Genomic DNA, 25,535 nt, shown 5'->3' on the forward strand with positions numbered 1-25,535 from the left:
TTGCATATCCTGTAGAGCTCAGTGTGCTCATCGATAAAACAGGAACAATAGCAATATCTACATCACAGAACTGCTAGAAGAATTAAATGAACTAATATAAGTAATTACTGAGCACTGTGTCTGGGACTTGCTGTCCTTGGAACATTTAATAAAGTCTTACAAGTAGCTTCTTGTTGGTTTTTATGCCTATTCATAAATGTATGCATGTTTATTCACATGTGTGAGTGCACCCTTAAAATTCTGACCATGCTAATAGTGTCAAAAATCTGAAGAGAAAAGAACTATAAAGTTGAATTTAGCAAATGATGTTCTTGCTCTAGTAGAAGCACTACAACTTGTCTGTGATGCGAGTTTACATATCCAGTAGTTTTTTTAAGATTTGTATATTATTTGGGTTTTTGACAGACAGAGATCACAAGCAGGCAGAGAGGCAGGCAGAGAGAGAGGGAAGGAAGCAGGCTCCCTGCTGAGCAGAGAGCCCAATGTGGGACTTGATCCCAGGACCCTGAGATGATGACCTGAGCTGAAGGCAGAGGCTTAACCCACTGAGCCACCCAGGCGCCCATTAATTTCTAAACTCTTTATAAACTAATGGAGAACTGAACAGATCAGAGTTCAAATATCACCTGCGCCCCACGCTGGTTGACCAAGTACCACAGCCCTCAGGCACCCCATCCGCGACATGGGGAAACCATTTACAACCTTCCAGAATTATCAGGAGCAGACAAAGAGAAAGATCTGTGGGAAGTGTTCAGTCAGTGATGGCTTTTGTTAGTTTTGGAAGTATCACAGTGGCAACCATAAGGGTACCATCAATTAAAAAAAAAAATATGTCACCATGTAACACCCGTTAATGTCTTCAAACAAAATCTGAATTTTTGAGGTATACTCAGACATCAAAATTCTCATAGACAAGCTACTTAATAATATTGCGGATTGGTGAATCATAATGTTTGGGGTTTTTTAAAGATTTTTTAAAATTTATTTTATTTTAGAGAGTGAGCACAAGCGGGGGAGGGGTAAAGGGAGAGGGAGAGAGCGAGCCTCAAGCAGAGCCCTGAGCCCAGCACAGGCCTTGATCCCACGACCCCGAGATCACGACCCGACTGGAAACCAAGAGTCAGATGCTCAAACAGCTGAGCCATCCGGCTGCCCTTCATAGTATTGTTTTAACTTTTAACCCCCAAAACTATCTGGGGGGGAATGTGCATAAAACAGAAATTATATGGCAAAGCCTTACCGTTTTCGCTTGCAGGCCCTGAGGTACGTCTGCACTACTCATGGTCTTGCATAGGGGTAGCTATTTGGAACAGCTAGTTAGGAAAACCCGCAGCTCCTCCTCGGGGCAGAGCTCCGCCTGCCACCCAGGGCTCCTGATGCCTGGGGCCTGACACTGGGGCGGCCCCTCCTCCGGGGGCAGCTGCAGCATCACAGAGTCAAGGGAACAGGCTTCGCGTGGCTCTTTCCCGGTGCCCGGATCCCCCGTCTGCCTCTGCCGTTAAACAGCTCCTGTCCTCCACCCTTTCCCCTTGACTCTGGGACCCGAGTTGGCCTGCCAAGGTGGCCTCTCGGAGACAGAAAAGAAGAGCTTTAGCTTCCTCTCCAGGGTTCCTGAAACGTGGGAGCAAGGGTTGCGTGTGTGACCTTCTTCTCCATGTTGGGAAACACGCAAATAAACAGGTGTGGGATTGAGAAGGGGGCAGAGGCTGAGAGAGGAGATAGTTATGCCCGAGGGAACACCGGTCCTTTCTTTTCCAGCGAGCTAGGCCACCCTTCCATCTCCCTCTTCTTCTTTTCTTTTCTTGTTTCTTTCTTAAATGTGTCGGTGTTGGGTATCTGACGCTCGCGAGGAGTTCTAGTGAGCAGCACGTTTGAGGCCGCACTACCCAACTCTTCGTCACTAGACTTACGAGCTGAATGTCTTTGATTCAGCCACATTTCTGTGCTTCAGACTTACTGTAAAAACAATTTAGAATACTTTCCCACAGGGTTCTGAACACTAAAGAGGGAGAGCAATGGTGCCTGATAACTGTGTGGTTTTTGGTTTGCTTGTGTGTTTGTTTGTCTTCCCCTCTCTCTCCCTTCTGGGTAACTATCACTCAAGAATAAAAAGAAGGAAGGAGCCCCTGTCCTCGACTCCGTGTTACTGGCTTTCCACAAGTAGAGTTTACCTGACCATTCCCAGAGGTGACCTAACCCTTTCTACATTCCCCATATTATAACCTTCTGCTAGGATAATGCAATCTCTTATGGCTTAAAATTTTCATTATGCTACCTGACAAAGAAGTAACCCCAAATTGCTTTCTAAGGTAGAGGCAACAAAGTCTACAATGTCCTAAGTTAGTTTTGCTTAACTTATTTTAAGTTAAAAAAAAAATGTACACAAACACTGACCTTGTGCTTTCACTTGTATTTGCACAGGCAGCGTTTGCCAATTTATAGGCAACACTGCCCTGAACACAATACAGGGTTAATTCTAGAGTCAGTAGGACTTGGACTCAAATCTGGCTCTTGGATGACCTGTGTGTCTTCATGGGAGGGTCTATCCCATGTGGATGTGGTCCTGTACCTTCTGCTCAGTTCCAGGTGAGAATTCAAAGGCACAAGGAAGATGACACTAGGACAAGGTCTAGAACATGACTGGTGCTGCTCCTTAAGCTGTATGTACTACAGTGGTGATTACTACTAAGATAACTAATAATGAGGGTACCTGGGTGGCTCAGTCAGTTAATCGTCTGCCCTTGATTCAGGTCATGGTCCCCAGGTCCTGGGATCAAGCCATGCATCGGGCTCCCTGCTCAAGTGGAGAGTCTGTTTCTCCCTCTCCCCCTGCTCGTTTTCTTTCCTGTCTCCCTCTCCCACTAACACACACTCTCTCTCTCTCAAATAAATAAATAAAATCTTTTTTTAAAAAGGTAACTAATAATAGAGTCCAGTAGAAATCAATTTTGGTTCCTCTTATCTTGAAACTTTGTGTTGGGAGTGCCTTCAAGATTTGCTTGCCCAAACTATGTGGCCAAATAAATCTTCTACTGTATCGCAAAACCCAGAAAAGTCATCCTCAAAGAATATTTAAATTGACCCTCACCTATGTTTTAATGATGTGAGACTTTCTCAGAGGAAGTTAAATGTGCATAATAAATCCTTAGCCAAAAAAAAAAAAAAAAAAAAAAATGAACCCTCCCTGAGAGTTCATTGCCACAGCGTCTCCTGTGACAGGTGTACTCTCAGGCAGTAATCACAAGTTCAAATACTCGATGAGTCAGAGTTTCCTTTCACTAACACATAAGGTTAGAAACAGGTCACGCGCTCTGAGTCAACGGCTGCTTTCAGCTTATAATTCAAAATCTGACCTTTTCTGAAAATGCTACTATGAAGCATCACAATCCCTTCCAATGCTCATCAGTAGGAGGGAAGATTAGGAATAACTGGTCTGCATTTCAGAGCCCAGCTGATCTGGGACTAAACCCATAAAAGCTGTTTCAAGGAGGTTGAAGATCAGCAATTAATGACTCTTTCTAACTTTGATTAAAGCTCCATTCTCACGAACACCGACTATATTTATTCTGTACAAAGGAATTCGAAATAGAACTTGAAAAACAAACAGCCAGGAAAAGAAGTAAATCATAGGAGGAACCATAAATAAAAAAGAAACCTTCTTGCTTTCTTTTTTCCCCCTCCCGACCCTGTGGAGAGTGCGCCATCTAGTGGGAATTCCTGATAAACGCAATCTATTTCCACGGCTTCCCATGCTAAGACTTATTTTCCTTGTCACCATTGTTGTTGTTTTAACAATCTGTATGGGAGGATCCTTATGCAGAGTGTTATAAATACTGTTCCTGTGCAGCTCAGTTCTAGCACCTCACGTCTGTACCATGTATGTCCCCCAGTTAAGCAAGACTGCTATCTGCTGGTTCTAGGTACCCTTCCAACTCCACAAGCCGCAAAGTATTTTTAGGTGCATTTTTCACTGAAATAAACCTCCATGAATTTTCATGTGAGACTTTGAAAACTTTTAGTTCCAAAAAACAGAGTCAAAGTTTAAAAAAAAAAAAAACACTTTTGTAGCTTTAACTCTAAAGCGTCATCTCCAATGTTTCCTTCCCCTTGGAGTTCAACGAGGTGAGCGCGGAAGATGGACCCGGAGCCGGCCGCCAGCTCCCCATCACTGCTACATGTGCTTTTCATGTGTCCTGCAGATGATGAGCAGCTCTTAACGGAGAGGACAAAAGGTGCATCTGGAGGAAGCGGGCTCGCAAGTCTTTGCAGCATCTGCCTTAAGACTCAACATACTTCATGGACATCACCGCACGAGTTGCCCTGTGTCGTGGGCATTGATAAAGAAAGGCATGTTCCGACGGTCTATTTAACAGATACAGCCACACCGTTTTAAAGAAAATCAGATCAGTAGATGTGACGGTAGCAACAGTCCTCTTCACAACAATATGTGTCCAGACGGTGATCTTTCCCAGATATACTGAATGCTGACTTTCAGGAGGAAACTCAGAAGGGCCACTGATTTGTGAAGAGTTAGAAAGGTAGTAACTTGAGATTCATACTGCTGACTGCAAACAAGCCAAATGATTTCAAAAATTACGGTCCTTAAGGCACATCCTTACCCAATAAAGATTAGACCCCAACCCCAACTCTTCTATCAGACAAATACAAACTCCTCGAGACTTGTCAGCACACTGTAAAGAGTGAGAAGATGCACACAGCACAACCAGCGTGATTTATAATGCCTTGTAACTTGCAAACAGCTTGTTTTATTATGAAAGGACACGATGCCTGTGAAATTCTCATTGTACAAATGTTCCAATTGATATTTTTATGAATCTGGGGTTGTGGTGTGTATTTTTTATTGAGGAATGTTGTTTTGTTCCCATTAGATATTTAGAATACATTTTAATAAAATAACCTCTTTGTTCAAGGGACTTGAATGATTCATGATTTTCTGAGTTCTTTCCGTTGGAGCTTCTCACAAAGCAACCCCTGCCTGTTTGACTTTCTAAATAGCCCGAGTGATTCCAAACTCTCTTTAGCAAAGAGAGATGAATGCTAGAACTGGACCTTAAGAAAGAAAAGCTTGTTTTCTCCCCCACGCTCACACACTTGGAGTGATGGGTCCAAACCTCAGAACCAGAAGTTCAACTGTTTCTTTGCCTGGAAGATTAGACTCTGGTTCTTTCCTCTTCAGGGGTCTGCGTCGAAATACTAAGTGCACGTGTGCAAATACACACACTCCCTAAACCAATTATCTGCTATCGACGTGGCGTTCTTGCTTGGAAGCAAGATTCAGAACACAGAAATCCACCAGACGTTTCTCCCTCGAGCCTCCTCTTGGACCCCTGACCCAGGGGTTCCGATCTGATGCTTTTCCTCTCAGGGAGAACGTCTCCCACTGGAGATGCTCTGTGTAGTGAAACAAGGGCTAATTCCAGGGACTGGGTTTGTAGCGCAGCTGTCAGAGGCCATATTCCCTTTGGCACAAGCTTCTTTACAGTTCTGGGTTTGATTTCCTCCTTTATGAGACAAGAGGATTTGATTTAAAAAAAATTTCTGGTGCCCTAGGAACTTCAAATTTCCATTTCTTTTTTTCTTTGTTTTCTTTTTTTTTAATGACTTTCATTTCTTTTTTTGTTTTCTTTTTTTTTTTTTTAAATGACTTTTAACTGAGCCCCCATACTCCAGTACTGGTGTTTTTTCTTCTGAATTTCTGTTGTTTGGGAGCGGAATAGACCCCCGAAGTCCTTCGCTTTAAATAAGACACAAATTTGATAAGGTCTTAACCTCTTGACTACTCTTCCCCATTCAACATGATACACTGTACCTACACTCCTGGATATAATACCTTCAGAGAAATGGGATGGGAGTAGTTTAGAATGTCATGGTGAGTTAGGAAACGGCAAATTCATCCTTTTGCCTGGGCCTGTGCCCCACCGGCAGTCCCACATCACAGCAGTGGCCACCATGGAGGCCTCCCCGTTGCCCCTCCACCCCGTTCCAGGAGCTCAGCGCCCTTGAGATCCCATAACCCCTCAAAACCCCTCACCTCTCACATTGGCATCTCTACTCTGCACCCCATAAACTTCTCTACCTTGACGTCTTAACCAGCAAGACCCATTCTCCACCCAGCCACGGATCTACCAGGGAGCTCAGGTCAGTGCGCCCAGCGCCCTCTCGCTCCCATCTCCCACCTACTTCTCTCCTGAATGGGGCTGACTCTCCTCACTGTGTCCTCCTTCTGATCCAAATCTGGACCCATCTTCTTGGGGAGATGCATCAGATACGGCAGGTGGCAGAAACACACAGGACGCAAAGGCATTGCACAGCTCACCCCCTCCACGACTTCCTCCCCCCCCAATCCCATCCCATAACCAATGCACCTGCATCCGAGCCAATGCTTTCTGCCTCCGGAGCAGAAAATGAGCTCTCCAGTTTATGCGTGTGGTGTGTCTTCATCCTTCATGCAATTTCATCGGTTACTAATGAATAACGATTGCCAAATAATACTTCCCATTATTTCAAGACTACCAAAGGTTAGGAATGCATGACTCACATTCTATCCAAAATACCCGAAGGAATATAAAAGTTTATAATGCACTAATCATTTAAATCTGATTTGACAACTAGGAAAACAGAAATGTAACTTCATACACCCACACAGACACATGCTCAAGCCCCAGCATTCAGTAATACACTGTTACAATCTTGTTACACCGAAGGTTGTAACCTAACAGTACCCAATTATTCCCTTTGACTCACCACTTCTTCTCCAAAAAATAAGGAGAAAATTTAAGACTGCTAAAATGCCATCACAACCTGAAGACAGAATTACTACATAGAAAACATGCAGTCATTTACCGGTGTGCACGTAAATTACTCAGGTGAAGTCCATATTTTTCTTCAGCAGATAGCCCATCCATCAACAAGTAGAAAATGAGGAAATTGCTCTGGCCAAGCGGCTGTGAAACCAGTCTGGATTTCTCGAGCATGTATGTATAAATTCTGGCTGGTTAAAGAAAAAATAAAAAGTGATCCCGTTAAATGGCATTATTAGTTCCATTTCCATACATTTACACAAACTAATTAATTGCAAGAGATAATAAAACAGCCATTTTCAAACACAGGACTTTTGAAAAATATCTTTAGGCTCTATTTTTTAAAGCAGTTTTTAGGGTTGCAGAAAAATTTAGCAGAGAATCCTGAGAGCTCCAATGTACCCGGTCTCTCCTCGCCAATGCATGGTTTCCCCTTTAGCGACATCTTGCATGAATGCAGTGAGTTTGTGAAAACTGAGGACCCAACACTGTTACGTCAATATTAACCAGAGTCTGTAAAAGTATGTTGGTGCTCCCTCTTTGCGTTGTACACTCCATGGGTTTTAAGAAATCCGTAATACCACAAGTCCAATAAAGACTTATTTCGTTGCCCTAGAAATCCCAGGCTCCACTATTCTCCCTCCCTCCTTCTCTAACGCCGGACGCCCACTGCTCCTCTTCCGTGTCTCCGTCAATTTACCTTTCCCAGAATGTCATGCATTTAGAATCATGCAGCATGTGAACTGTGCAGGTTGTCATCATTTCCGTTTCTTTCACTCAAGAATATGTATTTAAGGTCTTCTTTGTCTTTTCACGGCTTGATCGTTTACTTCTGTAGTCCATCATATGTGCACACTACGGCTCATTTATCTCCTCACCTATTAAAGGACATCCTGGTTGCTTACAGTTTTTGCAATTATGAATAAAGCTGCTATAAACATTTGTGTCCACATGATGTGTGGACATAAGTTTTCCACTCAGTTGGGTAAATACCACGGCATGTGATTCCTGGATCGTATGGGAAGACTATGTTTAGCTTTGTAAATACCACCCAACTGTCTTCCAAAGTAGCCGCACCATTTTGCTTCCGACCAGCAATTAACCAGGGTTCCTGTTGCTCCACGTCCTCTGGCCAGTAATTAGTGTCGTATGTGATATTTCAAATATTCGTATGAAATATTTCAAATATTCTAATATTTTTGCAGTGGTATTTCCTTTTTGTCCTAACTCTCATTTCCTAGATCGCCTATAATGGGGACCATCTTTTCACACGCTTATTTATGTTCCGTTTGTGTATCTTCTTTGGTGAGGCGTCTAGACATTTTGACCATTTTTTTAAAAGTGGAACGTTTGTTTTCCTGTCGCTGAGTACTAAGAGCTCATCGCAACTTTGGGCTAACAGTCCCTTATCTGTTGTGTTTTTGCCAATATTTTCTCCTTACCTGTGGTTCATTTCATTCTCTTCACAGTGTCCTGCACAGACAGTTTTTTAACTTTAATGAAGTCCAGCTTACCAATCATTCCTTTCAAGGGTTGTGTTTTTAGTGTATATTGAAAAGTGATTGCCAAACACAAGGTCCCCTAACAAAAATTTATCTTATATTATCTTTGAAGAAGTTTTACAGTTTTGGTTTTGCAGTTAGATTTATGATTCATTTCATCTTTTTTTTTTTTTTTTTTGCATGTGAATGTTGTGCTGTTCTCGCATAAACTGTTGAAATGATCCTTTCTCCATTGAATTACCTTTGTTCCTTTGTTAAAGACCAGTTAACTACATTATGTGGGTCTGTTTCTGGGCTCTCTGTTCTGTCCCATTGTTCTAACGTCTGTTCTTTCACCAGCTCCGCACTGTCCTGATCCCGACAATTTTACAGTAAGTCTTGAAGCTGGGTAGCACCAGCCCTTCAACTTTGTTCTCCTCTTTAAATTGAAGTTGTGTTGCCTATTCTGGATCTTTTAACTCTCCATATAAATGTTATGTCAATATCCACAAAGTAATCTGCTGGGATTTCTATTAGGATCGTGTTGAACTTACAGATCAAATTGAGAAAAATGGATATCTTAACGATATGGAGCCTTCCCATCCATGAACATTGAATATTTCTCCCTCTGTTTAGATCTTCTTTGATTTTTTTTAACCAGAGTTTTATAGTTTTCCTTATAAAGATCTTATAAATATTTTGTTAGATTTGTACCTAAATAGTTCATTTTTTGGTGGTGGTGGAAATAATACGTTTTTAATGTCAAATTCTAATCATTCATTGCTGATATATAGCAAAGAAATTGACTTTTGCATATTAATCATGTATCCTGAATTGCTGGCTTACTAGTTCTAGGACATTTTTGTTGTTGTGATTCTTTCAAAATTTCTACAGAGATAATCATGTCATCTTTGAACAAAGACAGTTTTATTTCTTTCTTCCCAATCTGTATATATACATATATTTTTCTTGTCTTACTGCATTAGCTAGGACTTCTAGTACAATGCTGAAAACAAGTGGTGAGAGGGACAGTCTTACCTTGTTCTTGACCCAACATGGAACTTTTGTGTGCAAACATAATCTGACACAAAACATGTCCTTGGGTATAACAACAAAGGCACCCAAAAAAGTTTTAGAATTTTCTTCATTTCGTGTAATTTGAAAGCACAAGTCATACAGATAATGGAATATATATATATATACATATATATATATATTTACAAAATATTCTGCTGTAGACCCCAGCAAGTATTACTATTGACCAGATCAGAAGTGTATAGGGCCACATTATAGAAGGACCAAAAACATAGACAATAGTTTCTCACTGTTGCAAACACTGGAAGCAACCCACTGCAGGAAAGGCAAACATGACTTGAATCTATGCAGATGCAATTTAATATATAGAAGGTATATTAAGAAAATTTCAAGACCTATACTGAAATCATATAAAGGAGCCAAGTTATGGCTTCTAGCCTGATGGTAGATAATGAAACAGATGCTTTGATAATAAGGTTTGTATCCCAACTAAGGAATAAGACAGATGATGTGTTTATTTAGTTTTTAAAAGATTTTATTTATTTATTTAAGAGAGAGATAATGAGAGAGAAGGAGAGCACGAGAAGGGGGAGAGGGTTAGAAGGAGAAGCAGACTCCCTGGTAAGCAGGGAGCCCAGTGAAGGACTCAATCCTGGGACTCCAGAATCATGACCTGATCCAAAGGCTGTCACTTAACCAACTGAGTCCCCCAGGTGCCTGGTGACATGTCTGTAAAGTAGCACATGCTCAGGGTGAACAGTGTCTAGCCATCTTGTGGTTTTTGTGAACTCACATACACTGTAGCAGAACACCTAAATTCATTATTTGAGGTTTTCATCTTTAAACATTACAAAAATACAAACAAAAATAACCCATGTCATGAGAACATGTTGTTGCCCTTTTATTTCATAGAAGCTGAACAATGACAAAAGGATAAAGGATGGGAATCACAAGCCTGATTTTGCTTCCAAGATAGACTAGCAAGACAGAAATTACTGTCAATCAACACTTGTGGTTAAATGTTTGACAGGCTGAAAATTCTAGTTTTTCTGGAGTATTTTTTTACTTGTAAAACAGTAAATGATTAAGCGTTCCAATTGCAAATGCAACTGTAAATTACTGTAGTTTCCCCCTCTGAAGTAAGGATCCATGGTCAATAAATAAATAATTTTTGATCAAAAGGTGGCAGTTCCTTGGAAGTCAAATGGACAAAATTATACCCTACATTTGAACTAGAAACGTCACCTTGTATAATGAGTCTGCCAATAATTATCCTAGAGTCCTGCCTTCAAAAGCAAAAATGTGAGGTCTCCCAGTGTTGGTTTTATATAGCAAATCTACTGGAAAAAATGGAAAAAATAATATGTGCTTCCCTCTGGTAAAATTGATTAAGTGGTCAGTTCAGCCCGTCATAATGATTATCAGTGCCAAAAGAACCCAAAAAACCCAAAACCTCAAAATTAATACTATTAAGAAAAGTTGTCTTACTAAAAACCTTTTAGAAAAGTTGTTGTAAGTGCATAAACAAAGTCTCTTTCAAAATAATCTCTTTAATTAGTTGCCCAAAGGTGATGCTAAAATTAGAAGGGGGTATTATAGTTTCTTTCCCATCTCTCCTTGAGTATGAAATCAGGTGAGAATTTCAAGGAGAGGTCTTAATTACTACACTTTCTTTCCTCTCTTTTTTTCTTTCTTAAGCAAATTATTTGCTGAAAACATTTTCCATGTAGCATTAATAACATAAACCCTGTTCAAGAGAATGTTTTCTAAAATCACATTGGAAATAAACTGCAATGGTTGTTCCTATGCACAGTTTTTCAGCCATCAGCCACGGAAGTACTGAGAGGGAATGGAGAGCTGAACAGTCGTCTCCTGACCATCATGCTCTGTATTCAGAGAAAAGGCTGATCCCACGCCCATTTGTCCCAGCCAAAGTCCAAGCTTCCTTTAGAACAGCGTTCAAAACTAATCAAATTCCACATCATAGAGTGACTTCAATACCTTTAATCTAAATTCAAAAACAGTGTAATTAGTAATCATCCCAGTCAGCTCATCTCCTGCAGTGAATAAAATTGCTGTGGGTTAGCGGGATTCTGATCAGTAGGATTTTGAAAAAAAAAAAAAAATCTTAAAGGAGCTTTTAGCTAGAAGAAAACACAAAAAAACCAAAAATTCAAATTTCTGTGAGACTCTAATATTCTTCCAAATGGAGAAAATGCCAGCCTTTCTGCTGTGTCTGAAATGACACTGAAATAAAGGAAGGAAAATGATAGGTACAGAGTTAAGGACGTTTAATTTGTTCATGTAAATGTCCACACAGAAGGAAAAGGCTAACTGTTTTTTTTGTTTTGTTTTGTTTTTGTTTTTTTACTTCTCAAGACCTCCTGTATGCTTTAAAAGATGTCTTATTTCAGGAATATTCCTGACTAGAAATAGATCTGTGATCCTCTACCTTTCTGGAAATCTACAGATGAGTATGCTGCTCAGAAAGTTCTGGCACTGTAAAGACGTACATGTTTGCAGATTATATAGGACATAATATGCAGTAAAAGTATCTTACATATTAATTTTTCTTCAATTATAAAAGAAAATGGAAGAAATAAATCTCCTCTCCTTCAAGAAAGACAAATACCTACCCTTATGGCCCTTCCCTTTGCCTTCCAGAAATTTCCAGCACTCACTGTCACTGCCCACCCTTCTACTTATAAATCATGACCAGTTGGGATCTCTTCCCCGAGCCCCATCATGTCTTCAATTAGAAGTCACCCAAAAGCACACTGTTGCTTAATTAATATATCCAAACATTCTCTCTTTCACTCTTATATATTTCTTTGACTTCATTATCCCAGGCTAACACAAGGGGTCGTATGAGGGAAGGTGCCTCAAGGAGAATCCCAAGGGTGACTCCTGGTCCTGAATCTGACATTGCCAATCTCCACCTTCCCTGAACTTCGATGTCCCCACACTAATGTGGGGATGGAGAGACAGAAAGGTCCCAGGCTTCCTCTGACCTCCAAGAGGAAGGGACCACCATTCAATGCACTTGCGTGACCAGGCCCTGAGCTGGGGTGTTCGGATGTTGGCCTCCTTTAAATTCAGTTGTCAGCCTTTTCATGTTGAAACCCAACTGGCTTATCGCCACTAAAAGATGCTGCTCCTCAAAGGAGATGAGATGAATGAAAACACTGTGGAACTTCTAAAAAATGTCCAATTGAGAGTACAAAACTAAGGATAACTGATGATGCTAATAATGGAGATGAAGATGATTATCTAAAAATACCCACAAGCAAAAGCCCTAATAGATTTTCCATCCCATGTGCTATAACTGTAAGCTTAAGTTTCCTAAGTAGATAACAGCCCTGGCATATGCATTGGGAGGCATTTCTGATTGTTAGTAAATTTCAGTTTCTACTTAAACAGATGGGGTATCCCCAGGCACAGGTGAGTCAGAAGCCCAGTACCCTCCTTTCCCACATGGGGGCTCTGCACCCGCCTCCCTCCGCAGACCTTCCACACACGGCCACTTTACCAATCCCCATGGAACAGAGTGGCACTAAGGATGCATAATATGGTTCTATTCTTGCCATATACAGTCTGTTATTATGAAGAGGAATTGGTTCTAATTAAAAAAAAAAAAGCCCAGAGTTCAATATTGATAGCTTTCCTGATCTATTTACACTCTCAGTAATTTGTGTTCTTTATGGACATGAGTGATTCCATGATGGCTTTACACAATTTCCTCCCTGACGTGAAGAATGGTGGCCTCATCATACTGACGCTTCACATGCATTCCTTAGACTTATTGATCCTACAAATACTCAGCAAGGCCTCGCTCTACTCTGCACAGGGCAGACCGGATCCGCACCACCAATGGGCAACAGACAGCACACAGACAGCAACTGACCCAACAAATCATGAAAAGGACACTTCCGGATTTTGACAAGTGCTATAGAAGAAATAAGTAAGGAGACAGATCTGGGGATCCAGGGTCACCTTCGAATGAGTTTGGGGAAGAAAGAGAGGTTTCTCTGAAGAAGTGACCTGCACTGAACCCAGGACAGTGAGAGTTGCCTGTCCTTTCCAGGAGAAGACATAAGCCTCCTCCAGGCAGCGGAGAGTGAAAACCAAGCCTTGGCCTCATGTAAGCAAGGAACTTAAAAAGTCTGGTGAAGCTGGAGAACGTGGACCAGGTAGAGCGGGGGGACAGGGGAGGTCGGGGAGGACACAGGCACAGGGGGCTGTGAGGGCCACAGTGTGAAAGAACAGGGAACTGGTCCTGGGCTTGACATATTGATGAGGGTGGCAAAGGGCTCTGTGGATTGAGAGGGGGAATAGTTGAGGCATAATCATAGCCTGACAGCAGTGGCTGATTTCCATTTCTACAGAGCTACAAAGCATGCTATCTTCTTAATTAACATTCATGAATGTAAATGAGGCAATGACTTAGGAAAAAGAACTAGTCTGAACACCACAAAATGGGCTCAGTTTGGAGGGAAGGGTGTTCCAAACAAGGCTAAATTCACAAAACATGGGAACACAGGACCTCAGGAGGGCCTTCAAGGCCACAGGAGCCAGAGCAGAAGGGCTTCTCCTCAGCTCACTGAACCAGAGGACATTCTGACTGGTGAGCCGGCTGAGGGCTCCAATGCAGGAAAACTGGGCAGTAGCGCCGGGTCCAGAGACACAGCCAAGAATCCCAAGGGGGGGTGTCAGAAATAGGGTGAATGTCCACAATGTCCACAATCGCCCAACTGTGGAAGGAGCCGAGATGCCCTTCAACAGATGAATGGATAAAGGAGATGTGGTGCATCCGTACAATGGAGGATGACTCAGCCATCAGAAGGGAGGAGTATCCAGCATTTGCATTGATGTGGATGGCACTAGAGGGGATGATGCTGAGAGCAGCAAGTTAAGAAGAGAAAGACAAGTATCACGTGGTTTCTCTCATACGTGGAACATACGGAATAGTGTGGAGGACCACAGGGAAGGGAGGGAAGACTGAACGGGAAGAAATCAGAAAGGGAGACAAACCATGAGAGACTCTGGACTCTGGGAACAAAACTGAGGGTTACAAAAGGAGGGGGGTGGGAGGATAGGGTGACCTGGTGATGGGTATTAAGGAGGACACGTGTAGGGTTGAGCACTGGGTGTTACACACAATTACAACAAAAACTTATGATGCACTCCATGCTGGCTAACTGAACCTTTTAAAAAAGAGAGAAAAGAAAAGAAATGGGGTGAGGCAGGAATGGGCCGGTATATCCGACTTGTCTTACAGTGACCACCTGAGCCCACAGGCTGGTGAGCCCTGGGAGAGCCCGGACGAAAGCCAACATGCAAACAGTCACATTGGTTTATGCAGGGATATAAGTGACCAACGACTGGTCAGGGAAGACAGTTGGGACTATCGGCAAAATGAGAAGAAGTTGACTTTACGGGGAACTGAAATACGTCAACGTGAAACCAAACAGTACATTGTAAAGAACGTATTTATACGGACCCTGCAGAAGAAAGCATTAGAAATACATAAAAGCTTATTTCCGAAAAAATCATAACAGGAAAATAATTTGACTTCATGCCCGTATAATAAATATTAAAGAGTTTAAAAAAAGAAAAAAAAGTCGCCTCAGTCTGCAAAGACTTCAGGACAGCAGCTTCCAAGGTTTTGAAGTTTTAGCTCATAGTCCTCATATCAGACAGCCGATACTTCCAAAACCACAGCTCATTTTGTTATTGTTATGAGCGTACAATCCCACAGTCAGGCTGTTAGGAAAGTTCCATCAATGTCCCAGAAGAGGAGACAACATTATGACCCAACAAAGTATCTGGTGGGGAGCTGGGTTTATCCCGGATTGGGGGAACGTTCTGGTTTTGAATGTCTCGTTGCTACAGGAGGTCTGTGCCTCGCCGCGCCACCTGCAAAGGGCCACCTGCCCAGCCTGCTCACTGAGCTGAGCACAGGGGTGAGGGGTGGCATACACACCAGGGGTTCCCAACCACCGTCGTCGCAGCTCTGCCCGCCCTCTCCCCGGTGAGGGGCGCTACAGCAAGCCCTTCTCAGCCTCCACTGTAGGTCTTCAAAAGTAGTTTCTCCCCAATTAAGTGAAACAAGGCTGAAAGGAATATGCGAGAGCATGGTCTGGTGTCAAATTTTCTTATTGGGAGAAGAGGGTAAGGGACATTCGCCCAACGTCCACGCAGAGATCCAGCCTGGGAGCCCCTCCGTGCTGCGCCAAGTGTCCTTGCGGAAGGATGCTTTGTGATGGGGGACCTGGGATTCCAAACACTGCAGAGGTCTCTACCACATAGATCTGAATATTTAGAAACAACAAAATGGTCCCCTGGGGCAAAGACTGAAAGGATACTGCTCTATCTTATGTCAAAACATTGCACATACTCATAACCTTAATACATTAAAGGACCTTAAAAAGACCAGATATGATCTTGATCCCCACCATTAATTTCATAAGTGCACCTAAGCCCCGAAAACCCCTCTACGCTCTTAGATGAAAAGTCTAAGTCATTAGGGATTCAACCTCAGAGTCCCGAGCGAAAGGTACTGGCTGAATGCCAGCACATCACTGTTGGCAGAGGTTTCCTACTACAAACTCACCTATGGGGTTACGGTAAGAGGTTCTAGACGTCGGTCTGTCCTGAGGGTGCTGGCACAGACACAGGCGAACTCAGAACAATGACACTGTTAAATAAGTAATCAGATGGGGGAAATGTTGGGCTGAAAGCCAGACTAGAATGTTCTTTATTAATTAAATTTTCTTCAAAATAAACAGTCCCCACTTTTCTATAGCTGCTATTGCATAAAACTGAGCCTCATATTTTCTATCATAATTCATGGCTACATCCCTGATTAGGGAGCTGGCATTAAGTTATAACCGTAGGAGCAACAGTATCTATAAAGGGAACATGCAACCTCTCTCAACCTTAAAATTAGTAAGAGAATACTCTGTCCAAGACACCCATCGCCACTGTTTTAGAAAAGTGGATAATTTAAGGGAAACTCTAGACCACCACGAAGTACAAAATCAACCTGTAACCTACATTCACTTGACCTAGTTTGAGGTGTAAAAATCTTACTCAAGTTTGGTTTACTATTTTAGGGAACACTTAAAATTCAGAAGCCTCTTCCAGGGGATCCATTTGGATAACTCAGCTCTCCTGAAAATTCGTGTGAAGTAGTTTAAATGATTATCTCTTTTGTTTTCCCTTCACAAAAGGAGCCTGGAGATCAGCGGAGATTATCAAAGGTATCCACCAACCTGAGGCCTCTTCTAGTGTTCGGTACCTCTTTTTGGGGGGTAACGAAGAAGTTCCAAACTGAAAATTAGTTTGAGAGGTCAGGATAATGCAACAGATCCCCCTTATTCTCTGTGGCATCCCACATTTGTGTCCCACAAATGACATGCCTACGTGCCAACCTGAGGGCCCAGGGACGTGACTGTGACGGAGCAGGGAAGCAGCAGAGGTACTCATGGTAGGATGAGGCCATGCCGTAGGGCAAGAGCTTCTAGATCAGCACAGTGCCCCCACCCCACACATCCTACTTCACTCATTCGCCCGGTCCGCCTGCTCTCTGTGGTTTCCCTTTCCATTTTACAAATCGACCTTAGTCCACGTGGTTTGATCAAGGTCATAGGTGCATGGGTTGGCCCTTGGACCCAGGACTTCTGGAGTCTGAGCTCTGTGCAGAATCTGAGGCTCCTCTATGGTCCTGCCCACTTCTTACCCTCTGTTAGAGCGACTCCCGCAGGCTCAGCTGGCCCTTTACTCACTTACTCAGTTGACACTGAACGTTGACTCTGCCCGACCTTGTGCAAGACCCTCATCTGCCCTTTGGTGATGAAGAGATGCAGACAGACAAGTGGACGCAGACAGACAAGTAGATGCAGACAGACAAGTAGATGCAGACAGACAAGTGGACACAGACAGGCGAGGTCCAGCTCCCCGACTATCTGGCAAGCCTTTAAGGGCAGGACCCGGTCCAATGCACGGTTGAGCTAACCCTTCACAAAACACACAACTTCTTTCTTCAGAAAAGAAGTAGTTACGCTGGAGCTGGACAGGTCCGATGTCACCGGTGTTTGTCCGGAGGGAGACACAGGGACAGACCCCGTGACAAGTGAGGCTGAGACCTGAGCATTACAGTCACCAGCCAACAAGCCCCAGACGTGGCAGCACCCATTCGAGGCTGCAAGCAGCCAGCAAGGACGGTCCCCTGGGGACATCCAGGACAGCACCATCCTGCTGATCCGGACTTCTGCTCCAAGCCAGCGAGCTTATAGCATTTTGTCAGAGTGGGTCTCGCATGCTCCCACGCTCTACAGGATTCCCATGTGGGGTCTTTTTTCTAGGGGACAATCCGTGCCATCCGGTCCTCTGCTGGGCATAGGAACTCCGGTCACCAGTTACCAGGGGCTTCCTGGGTGGACTTGGGGAACTTGGGGCCTCCTCACTGCTTCTCCAGAACTGTGCAGCAGAAGTCCTGCATGAGGGGTCTGCACCTTGGCCCCGCTGGGGTGGCCGGGGCCTGGGGAGAGGGACGGTGGGGGCCTCCCCAGGAAGTCACTGGGAGGCCTCGAGATCAGGGAGGACAGTTTCTCTCTGGAACATCTGGGCAGAGCTCACACACAGATCTTTGTTCTCAAGCCCTTTCCACACGGTCGCGAGTATGTGAAGGCACATGCCATGTGTCCCTCAACAGGCTGCTTTTCCACATCCTTCATTCCGTGTCCTTCATTCTGCATCCTTGCAGGCACATCCACAGCAGGCTCCCGCTCCTGTGCACTTTCCCTGCACACACGCTCACCGGTCCCCTTCCCCACGGAAAGCAGAGCCCCCTGGGACCCTTTGGGCTTCCCCGCTCCCAGCAAGGGAGTCTCAACCAGCACTGGCCGGCTTGGTAATATGGGTTTTGCTCTTAAATTTTTTTTTTGGGGTGGGGAGTTGCGCAGAACCACCATAGAATCACTGCCGGATTTTTAAAAGAACGCAGCAGGAGGACGCCAAACCAGTGAGCCTGGGCACTAGGAAGGGAATCAAGGGCACTAACCCGGAGGGGACGAGCCAGAGAAGCCTGTGGGTGGCCGCGCACCCGCTGGGACGTCCCGGGAGCAGGAGGAGCAGCTCCCGGCCCTATGCTCCAGCTCTGCCGCCAACTTGCCAACCGTGACTTTCGAGACCAACATGCTAAATTCTGTCCAGGAGGAAAGTCCACAAAGTCGGTAACGGGCAAGGCCTGCAGAAGCCCGTGATCGTGTCTTCATCTTGGAAAAGGGAACACGGAATCCCCAGCACACAAAGTCACATGAGGGGAGTCTGGACGGGGTTCTTCCCTGAGCCACGTGTGCAAAGCATGGTGGCAGGCTCTGCGTGGGCTGGTCAGTGCCCCCATAGCCCTGGTGGCCCCAGGAGGCACTGGGAGTCCTGGGGAAGAGAGTCCCACTCCGCAGGGCTGCATCTCCAACAAGCTCCCAAAGGTGCAGCGAGGGCTCGTCTCGGAGTCACGCAGGGGAGCGGCAGCCTTGGGGCTCCTCCGGCCTTGGGGCTCGGACCGCCGTTCCCCCGAAAGCGCAAGGGGAATCGCGCCAGAGCTGGAGAGGTCAGGCTGTGGTGCTCCCGTGGGGGGACATTCCCAGGGCAGGTTAGAAAACTGAGACCCAGAAACCAGAGTCGGAGGCTCAAGACCGCTGTTCTCTGGGTCTCCCGGACAGCGCGAGTCTCCCCCACTGCCTGCAGTCGCGATCTTTAAAAACACGACTGTCCTGTTGCAGAATTCAAGCTGCTTCCCCAAGGTCCACAGTTGTCTCCTCTGACTCCTTTCCTGCATTTTCTTACCCAGTTTCACCTCGTAATAATGGATTTTGACAAACACTTACTGCAAAATACAGGCTTTTTGTTTCTAAATCACGGTCAGAGCTAACTTCTGCTTCCCGAAGAGCACTCGAAAACCCCAACTAAGACTGATCCTTTTCTACAATCACTGCACTGAGCGGTTGTTGGTGTGCTGACAGCTGTTACTACCGTTTCCACAACACTCCATTTCTTCCAGGGGCAGGAGGCACCCACCTGCAGTGCTGTCCAGACGATTCATTCGCCTGGATAATCTGCTTTGATTAGAAAGATGTAAAATCCCGAGTGAATTCTAAAGGAGCTGAGTTTTAATTTTAAAAAAATTTTAAAGATGTATTTCCTTAGTTTAGAGAGAGAAAGGGAGAAAGGGAGGGAGAGAGCATGAGCAGGGGGAGAGGCAGAGGGAGAGGGAGAGAGGAGTCTCCAGCAAACTCCCCATGGAGCAGAGCCTGAAGCGGGGCTTGAACTCGTGATTCTTGAGATCGCGACCTGAGCCGGAATCAAGAGTCAGAGGCTCAACGAACTGAGCCGCCCAGGAACCCTTAAATTAGTTGAATTTTAAATAAGGGCTTTTCATAAAGTGCACATTAACTACTTAAACAACAACAAAAAAGTTCTTTTTGGCTTTAGTTGGGTGGTTATTTGTTGCTTTGATTTGTTCTAATTCAATCATTTTTTTTATTTTTTTATTCAATCATTTTAAAAAAACATAGATTCAGCTCTATTTAAAATAGATTTCAATGTCTGTTGCATGAAGGCACTGGGTACTCAAGTTCTCATTTATTTTAACTGAGTATGTGAGTCATTTCTTCGTTCAATAACTAGGATTCATTTCAGCTATGTTTGGTTTGGTTCCATATCATATAGTTTATACAATAATCATCTTGAAAAGGTTCACCCCACATTTCTGAGTATTTTTCAATTCACAATAACTTTAGAAGCCCTGACCTGGCATCTCAGGGGTGCGCACATGTGATCTCTCTGCCTCTCTCTCTCTCTCTCTCTCTCTCTCTCTCTCTCTCACACACACACACACACACACACACAGGAGCACAGGCCCATGGTCACTGTTGGTGCCATGTTTGGGGTTCTTCTGCCCTCTCCTGGTAGCTCTTGAGATCTGCCTTTGTTCATTTTATACTTACCTCCAGTTAAGTGTTTCTTCCTCTCGCAGAACTGTAGTTCGAAATACTTTATGAAGCAACTGGACAGGTCATTAAGTGTTGTCTTGGCATGTCCAAAGGCCTCCAAGATGCACATGACCTGTAGCAAGATGGAAACATTCACTGAGCTCCTCATTTTTAAAAAACAAAACTGGGAATAATAGCAAAGATACAGAACTTTCCCCTTAGGCAGGAGGGTCCTTGTTGTTTGTATGATTCCATATGGAATTTGTACGGTCGCTCTTTCTTCAACGGCAAACTACTAGCAGCCTCTGCCTCAAACATAATAAGACAATGACACACAGAGGGCTTCACTTGGCTTTGCTATCTCTTTACACAAACATAAACAACTCAACACACGTTATTTAGGCTTTTAAACTTAATAGGACAGAAGAAATGCTTTTGTGGTTTTGGAGGGAAGGAATTGGATTTCATAGAGGCAACAGTGAGAATTTCTTTTGAAACAAACAAATGAACTTAAACATTTGCTTCTAACCTTCTTTTGAACCGGGACAGACACACACACTTTCAAAGCCAATGTTCTCTCCCACAGAAACAGGAATGAGAGTTCTAGTTGAGGCTGTTTTACTTGGTGTGTCTCATCACCAGTGTTCTCTTCCAGACCCGGGGAACTAGGGCTTTAAAACGTCGTTAACGAAGATCTTCATATCAACCCTGGCATCTGAAATTCTTTCCTGACATGTTTCCTTAAACGCTGACTACAGAGAAAACACCATTTCTTTTCACAATCGATCGTGTCTGTGATGATGATGATGACCAAGCAGCTCTCCAGAAAGTATGAAAACCTGGAAGGTTCAAAGGTATTTTTCGGTCTTTTTCAAGTCACTGCAGCGAAATGCAGTTCCTGCATACGCCACAAGGGAGAGGACACTAACCCATTACCTTCTTGATACAAGGGGTTCTTTTTAACTTCTGGTGATAGTAGATTTTGAGAATTTTATTCTAAGTTAAAAGAAAAAAAAATACTTTGCTGCTTCTTTTTAACCTTCTGGATACTGATCTATGAAAGCATTTGGTTCACCTGGAAGTATTTTGTATCTTGAAAGATGACAAAATAATATTTCGATTCTAAGCACAATCCCAATTGCTAAAACTTGTGGTATTTGCAAAATATACCAAAAGACTGGTTTTTGAACTTTTGAAATTTTGGAGGAAACATGTTGAATTTTTACAGAAAGCCCAGAATTTAGATCTCTTTGTAATAACCTAGTTTTAAAGATCATAACAGTGAATTGATGGTAGTGATAGCAGAAATATATACTGAAAAATAATTTGAAATAGTATTCTTAAAGGTCCTGATTTTTGCTTCTTCTCCAATACTTCAATATTACATAAGTATATTGTGGAATTAACAGTGTAAGTAAATCACACTTTCAACATGTATATTACATTTAACAATCATTTAAAAATTCATAACAAGGATTAGAATGGATTTTTTTAAAATATTCTGGCTTCTAGCTATTTTGGTGCTGTATCTGAAAATAAACTGGCTTGTTATTATAGAAAAGAGACATAAAAGATAATGAATAAAATGCCCAAACAGGAAATATAGGGCAATATTTCAAAACGTGTGCTGTGGAGGGAGAAGCAACTTCCCCCACATTCCAGCTGTGCTAGTAACAAATTATATGACACTAAGCCAGGTTCATGAGTCCCCGAACCACCTTCTCTTTTAGGTTAACACAGGAATAGCTCCTTCCTCAGTGTCAGCTGTGCAAAGCTCTCAGCCTGGTGCACGGCCCATGGTAAGCACCCAACAAATAACAAGGATTCATTGTATTTTTGATAAGAATAGTAGCAAAATGTATTTTGTCAAGCATTACTCTAAAGTTTCTCTCTATATATATAACACATAATATAAATGAAGTTGCATATAAAATTATGTATACTCTACACACACATAGATATACATGGGTAAGTACATTTATACATATATTTATTTTATTTCTTTTATTATATTAAGTATATATTTCTTAATTACATATTTCTTTTCTTTCTGGTATCTCCATTTTGTAGAAAAGGAAATTGAGAGATTACATAACTCCCCCAAGGTTCAGAGCTTGTTAATAGTGGAGCTGGGGTTTGAACCCAGGCCATCTCTCTGTGAAATAGGGTGTGTGTCCTTACTGTGTCACGGGCGGGGACTGCTAGAACCACAATAAGGACATAGAGGGCTTCCAGCTGTAGGAAGCTAAACCTATTGAGCAAAATGCAAGAGCTCATACGGCAGTCTTCCACTGGGCTCTGTTCCACGATTGAAGAATTCAAGCTTCAGATCCGGGTTACACCGAAGTAACGTTTTTTCATCTTTAATTATCTGCTTGACCAATAGGTGGCGCTAAACAAATATGTTAAGAGAAATACCGGGGGCGAAAAAAGAGGAAGAAGACGCAAAACTGGTATTGGTCCATTGCCCACCTTAACTTCGAAAGAAAATAATGAGAATGTTGTACAAGAGCAAAACTTTTAACAAAAATGTAGCAAGGGTAAGTAAGTAAATATTTCCTAAGTATTCAAATTTTATTGGTAAGTTTTTTTTTTCCTATTTGCAACTGTATGGTTTTTTCCTCTAAAATTTTCATAGCTGTGCCTCTAAAAGCTATGCACTCCTATTTTGGTGGTGGTTAACGTACGGTATTTTCTAAGTGCAAAAATCTGTGGCTTCCTCAATAAAAAACCGTGGCTCAACCAAGCGGACCCCATCACTCCACTCTGTAAAAGCAGTTACTCAATAAATGTTTAGTTAAGCAATTTAAATGGATCTGAAAGGTCCTGAAAGCTGAAAGTCATCTGGGCCGGAATGAGTGAAAAGTCCCAGGCAGTTGTCTCTTCCCCCAACACCTGGTTTTTATGTCCCAATAAACCTATCACCACGGAAAGTCCCCTGCTTCTCCACCTTGAAATTCAAATTTGGGGATTGAAAACAACAGCCTTCTTCACTGATCTTAGCTGTTTGGAAACTGTACAGAGGAGCAAAAGCCGTCTCCAGGGTGATGGAGTTCAAACGCACTCAGTTCGGAAGCCCACTGCAAGGGCAGAGTGTGAACCTCTGTAGACTTTTAGGGCAAGACAACTGAAGTACAAGATCAAGATTCAGGGACGTGACGGCTGAGTGTCTCTTGATAACACGTGTGTGGCCTGCATGAAAGTACCGCAGGTCATGTCTGGGGCTGGGAGCCTGGCTCCCTCTGGCTGTCCAGACCCCCCCAGATCTGGCTCTTCCCCACTGCCCTCGTGGAGAGTGCCGCTTATGGTTCAGCAGGGATTAGCAATGGCCAACTCTACCCCAAGTCCCTTCACCTTGTTCTCATGCTCCCCACACTCCAGGTAATAATCTTTAATTAAGTCGCTGGAGGAAACCACAAGGAAAATTCTCTCTGCTCCTCAGCGTGCATGATTGTCTGCTGACGGCCACACCAAGATGCCCCACCTTTCCTTCACTCTTCTTCAGAAACTGCTGATCAGAATAACCTCCAATGACTGCTTTTCTCTTGCAGTATCCTAAGACCCAGGGCAAAATGCATGGGCTAGACACAGCCAGCATCCCCAGTGGAAATGTCCTGTGCGTGTCTGTCACGCACGTGGCCCCATGGGCAGCATCGCACACCGTGGCTGCTGGCGTGGAGTCTCAGCGATGTTGCACCATCGGGTCTGGCTGAACAGCTTTCCTAGTCAGCTCACCCACTTATCTCCTTTTGGGGGTCACCTGACAAAGCTTCCCCCTTCCCCTGGGCCCTGAACTTCACCATCAAGGATGCTCTTACACACTCATCTCCTTAATTAGACTTTTCTTTCGTGCAGGAAGTACAGGCGCATCTCGGGAATGTGCAGAATTTCACTAAACCCCTATGATGTTACAAAGATCTCCAGGCAATTCAGAAGTTTGGCCAACATTCGTATTTAATTCCCCCATGTACACTTGGGCGTTGCGCCAAGATGGACTGGGTAATTTTCAGTGTATGTGCTGCTGAAGCGAGCACTGGACTGGGTAATTTTCAGGAACACTTTGGACACCAAATGATATTCATGTGGATTGTAAATGAGAGAGAAACAGATGAAAAAAAAAAAAGCATAACTGATGTGAATTGAAGCCATAGTCAACCCTGGGCAATATTATTTCACAAGACCAGAAAATCACTTATTGTATGATTTATGAATAAAACAAACACATGAATTGGAAATAGTTGTACATGAAATTTGCATGGATATCATAGTATTGATTCCCAGGTGCTAACTGATTTGGAAGAGTTATAGCTGTCTAAGGAAATGCCACTTAGTCTGTGCTCACTTAAGCTGAACTGCAAAGCCAATTTACATGAAGTCATCTAGAATGCGGCTTAAACATTACACAGCCTGCTCTTTCACAAAGGATGATGTTAATAAATGATTGCTTTAGTCTATAATTTACATTGGAGCCCACGGTGCCTTGTCAGTATGATTAGGCCAATAGATCCCATCATTCTATTAGTTAACCTAAGTCTATTTTATAGCCATGTTGTTCTATAAATTCCCTAATTCTTATGTGTCAGTAGTCAGTAGCTGACAATATCTGAACAAAGATAATTTATGCTATTCCACCCAACTCGATGAAAATGTTAAATTATTTTAAGCTGTGTGGTGGTAGAATCATGTGGATATATATAGTTTGAACTTAGTAAATGGTTATGGATTAGAGTCCTTAATGATCACATATGTCACCCGAGACGCGTGCAGAACTGATTTATGGAACATTCTTCACAAAGAGAAGAATCTCTAGAATCAGGCGTAAGTTTGGGATCTAGAAGAGCAGATTAAAATTTTTAAGGACTTCTTTTTCAAAAGTAGAAAATATGAGGACATTAGATTGATCTGTCGATTAAATAGAAGTCCCTCTCATTCCTAAATGAGGAATCACACACGAAAACGTCCGGAAGCGTCCCTTGTGAACATCACTGTGGCAGAAATAACTCTGGCCTGCAGCTGCGGGTCCAAAGGGCAGGGACAGAAAACCAAACACAAATAGCACAATTCTGTCAGGGCGATGGGTTTCTAGATCCTCAACGTCGGAACGTTCAGGGAGCACCATTTGATGGAACAATCTGAGCTAACAGCAACTGTTTCTACTCCAATGTCATCAGACACTTTCAAGTATCAAGTTGGTGAATGAAATG

At 43.3% G+C, this 25,535-nt stretch overlaps 1 protein-coding gene across 1 annotated transcript in view; it reads right to left on the bottom strand.

Annotated features, from left to right (window-relative positions):
* The window catches only part of MYO16 (myosin XVI), a 587,020-nt gene that overhangs the window by 248,334 nt on the left and 313,151 nt on the right, over positions 1 to 25,535 (bottom strand). The window contains exons 15-16 of the mRNA XM_032881053.1: positions 20,347 to 20,464; positions 6,865 to 7,012 (exon numbers count right to left, since the gene is read on the bottom strand). Coding sequence (XP_032736944.1) covers positions 6,865 to 7,012; positions 20,347 to 20,464 — 266 coding nt within the window. The remainder of the gene's footprint in view (positions 1 to 6,864; positions 7,013 to 20,346; positions 20,465 to 25,535) is intronic.

Source organism: Lontra canadensis, unplaced genomic scaffold (genome assembly GCF_010015895.1).
Source record: "Lontra canadensis isolate GAN:19392208 unplaced genomic scaffold, GSC_riverotter_1.0 scaffold73, whole genome shotgun sequence".
Taxonomy (NCBI): Eukaryota; Metazoa; Chordata; class Mammalia; order Carnivora; family Mustelidae; genus Lontra; species Lontra canadensis.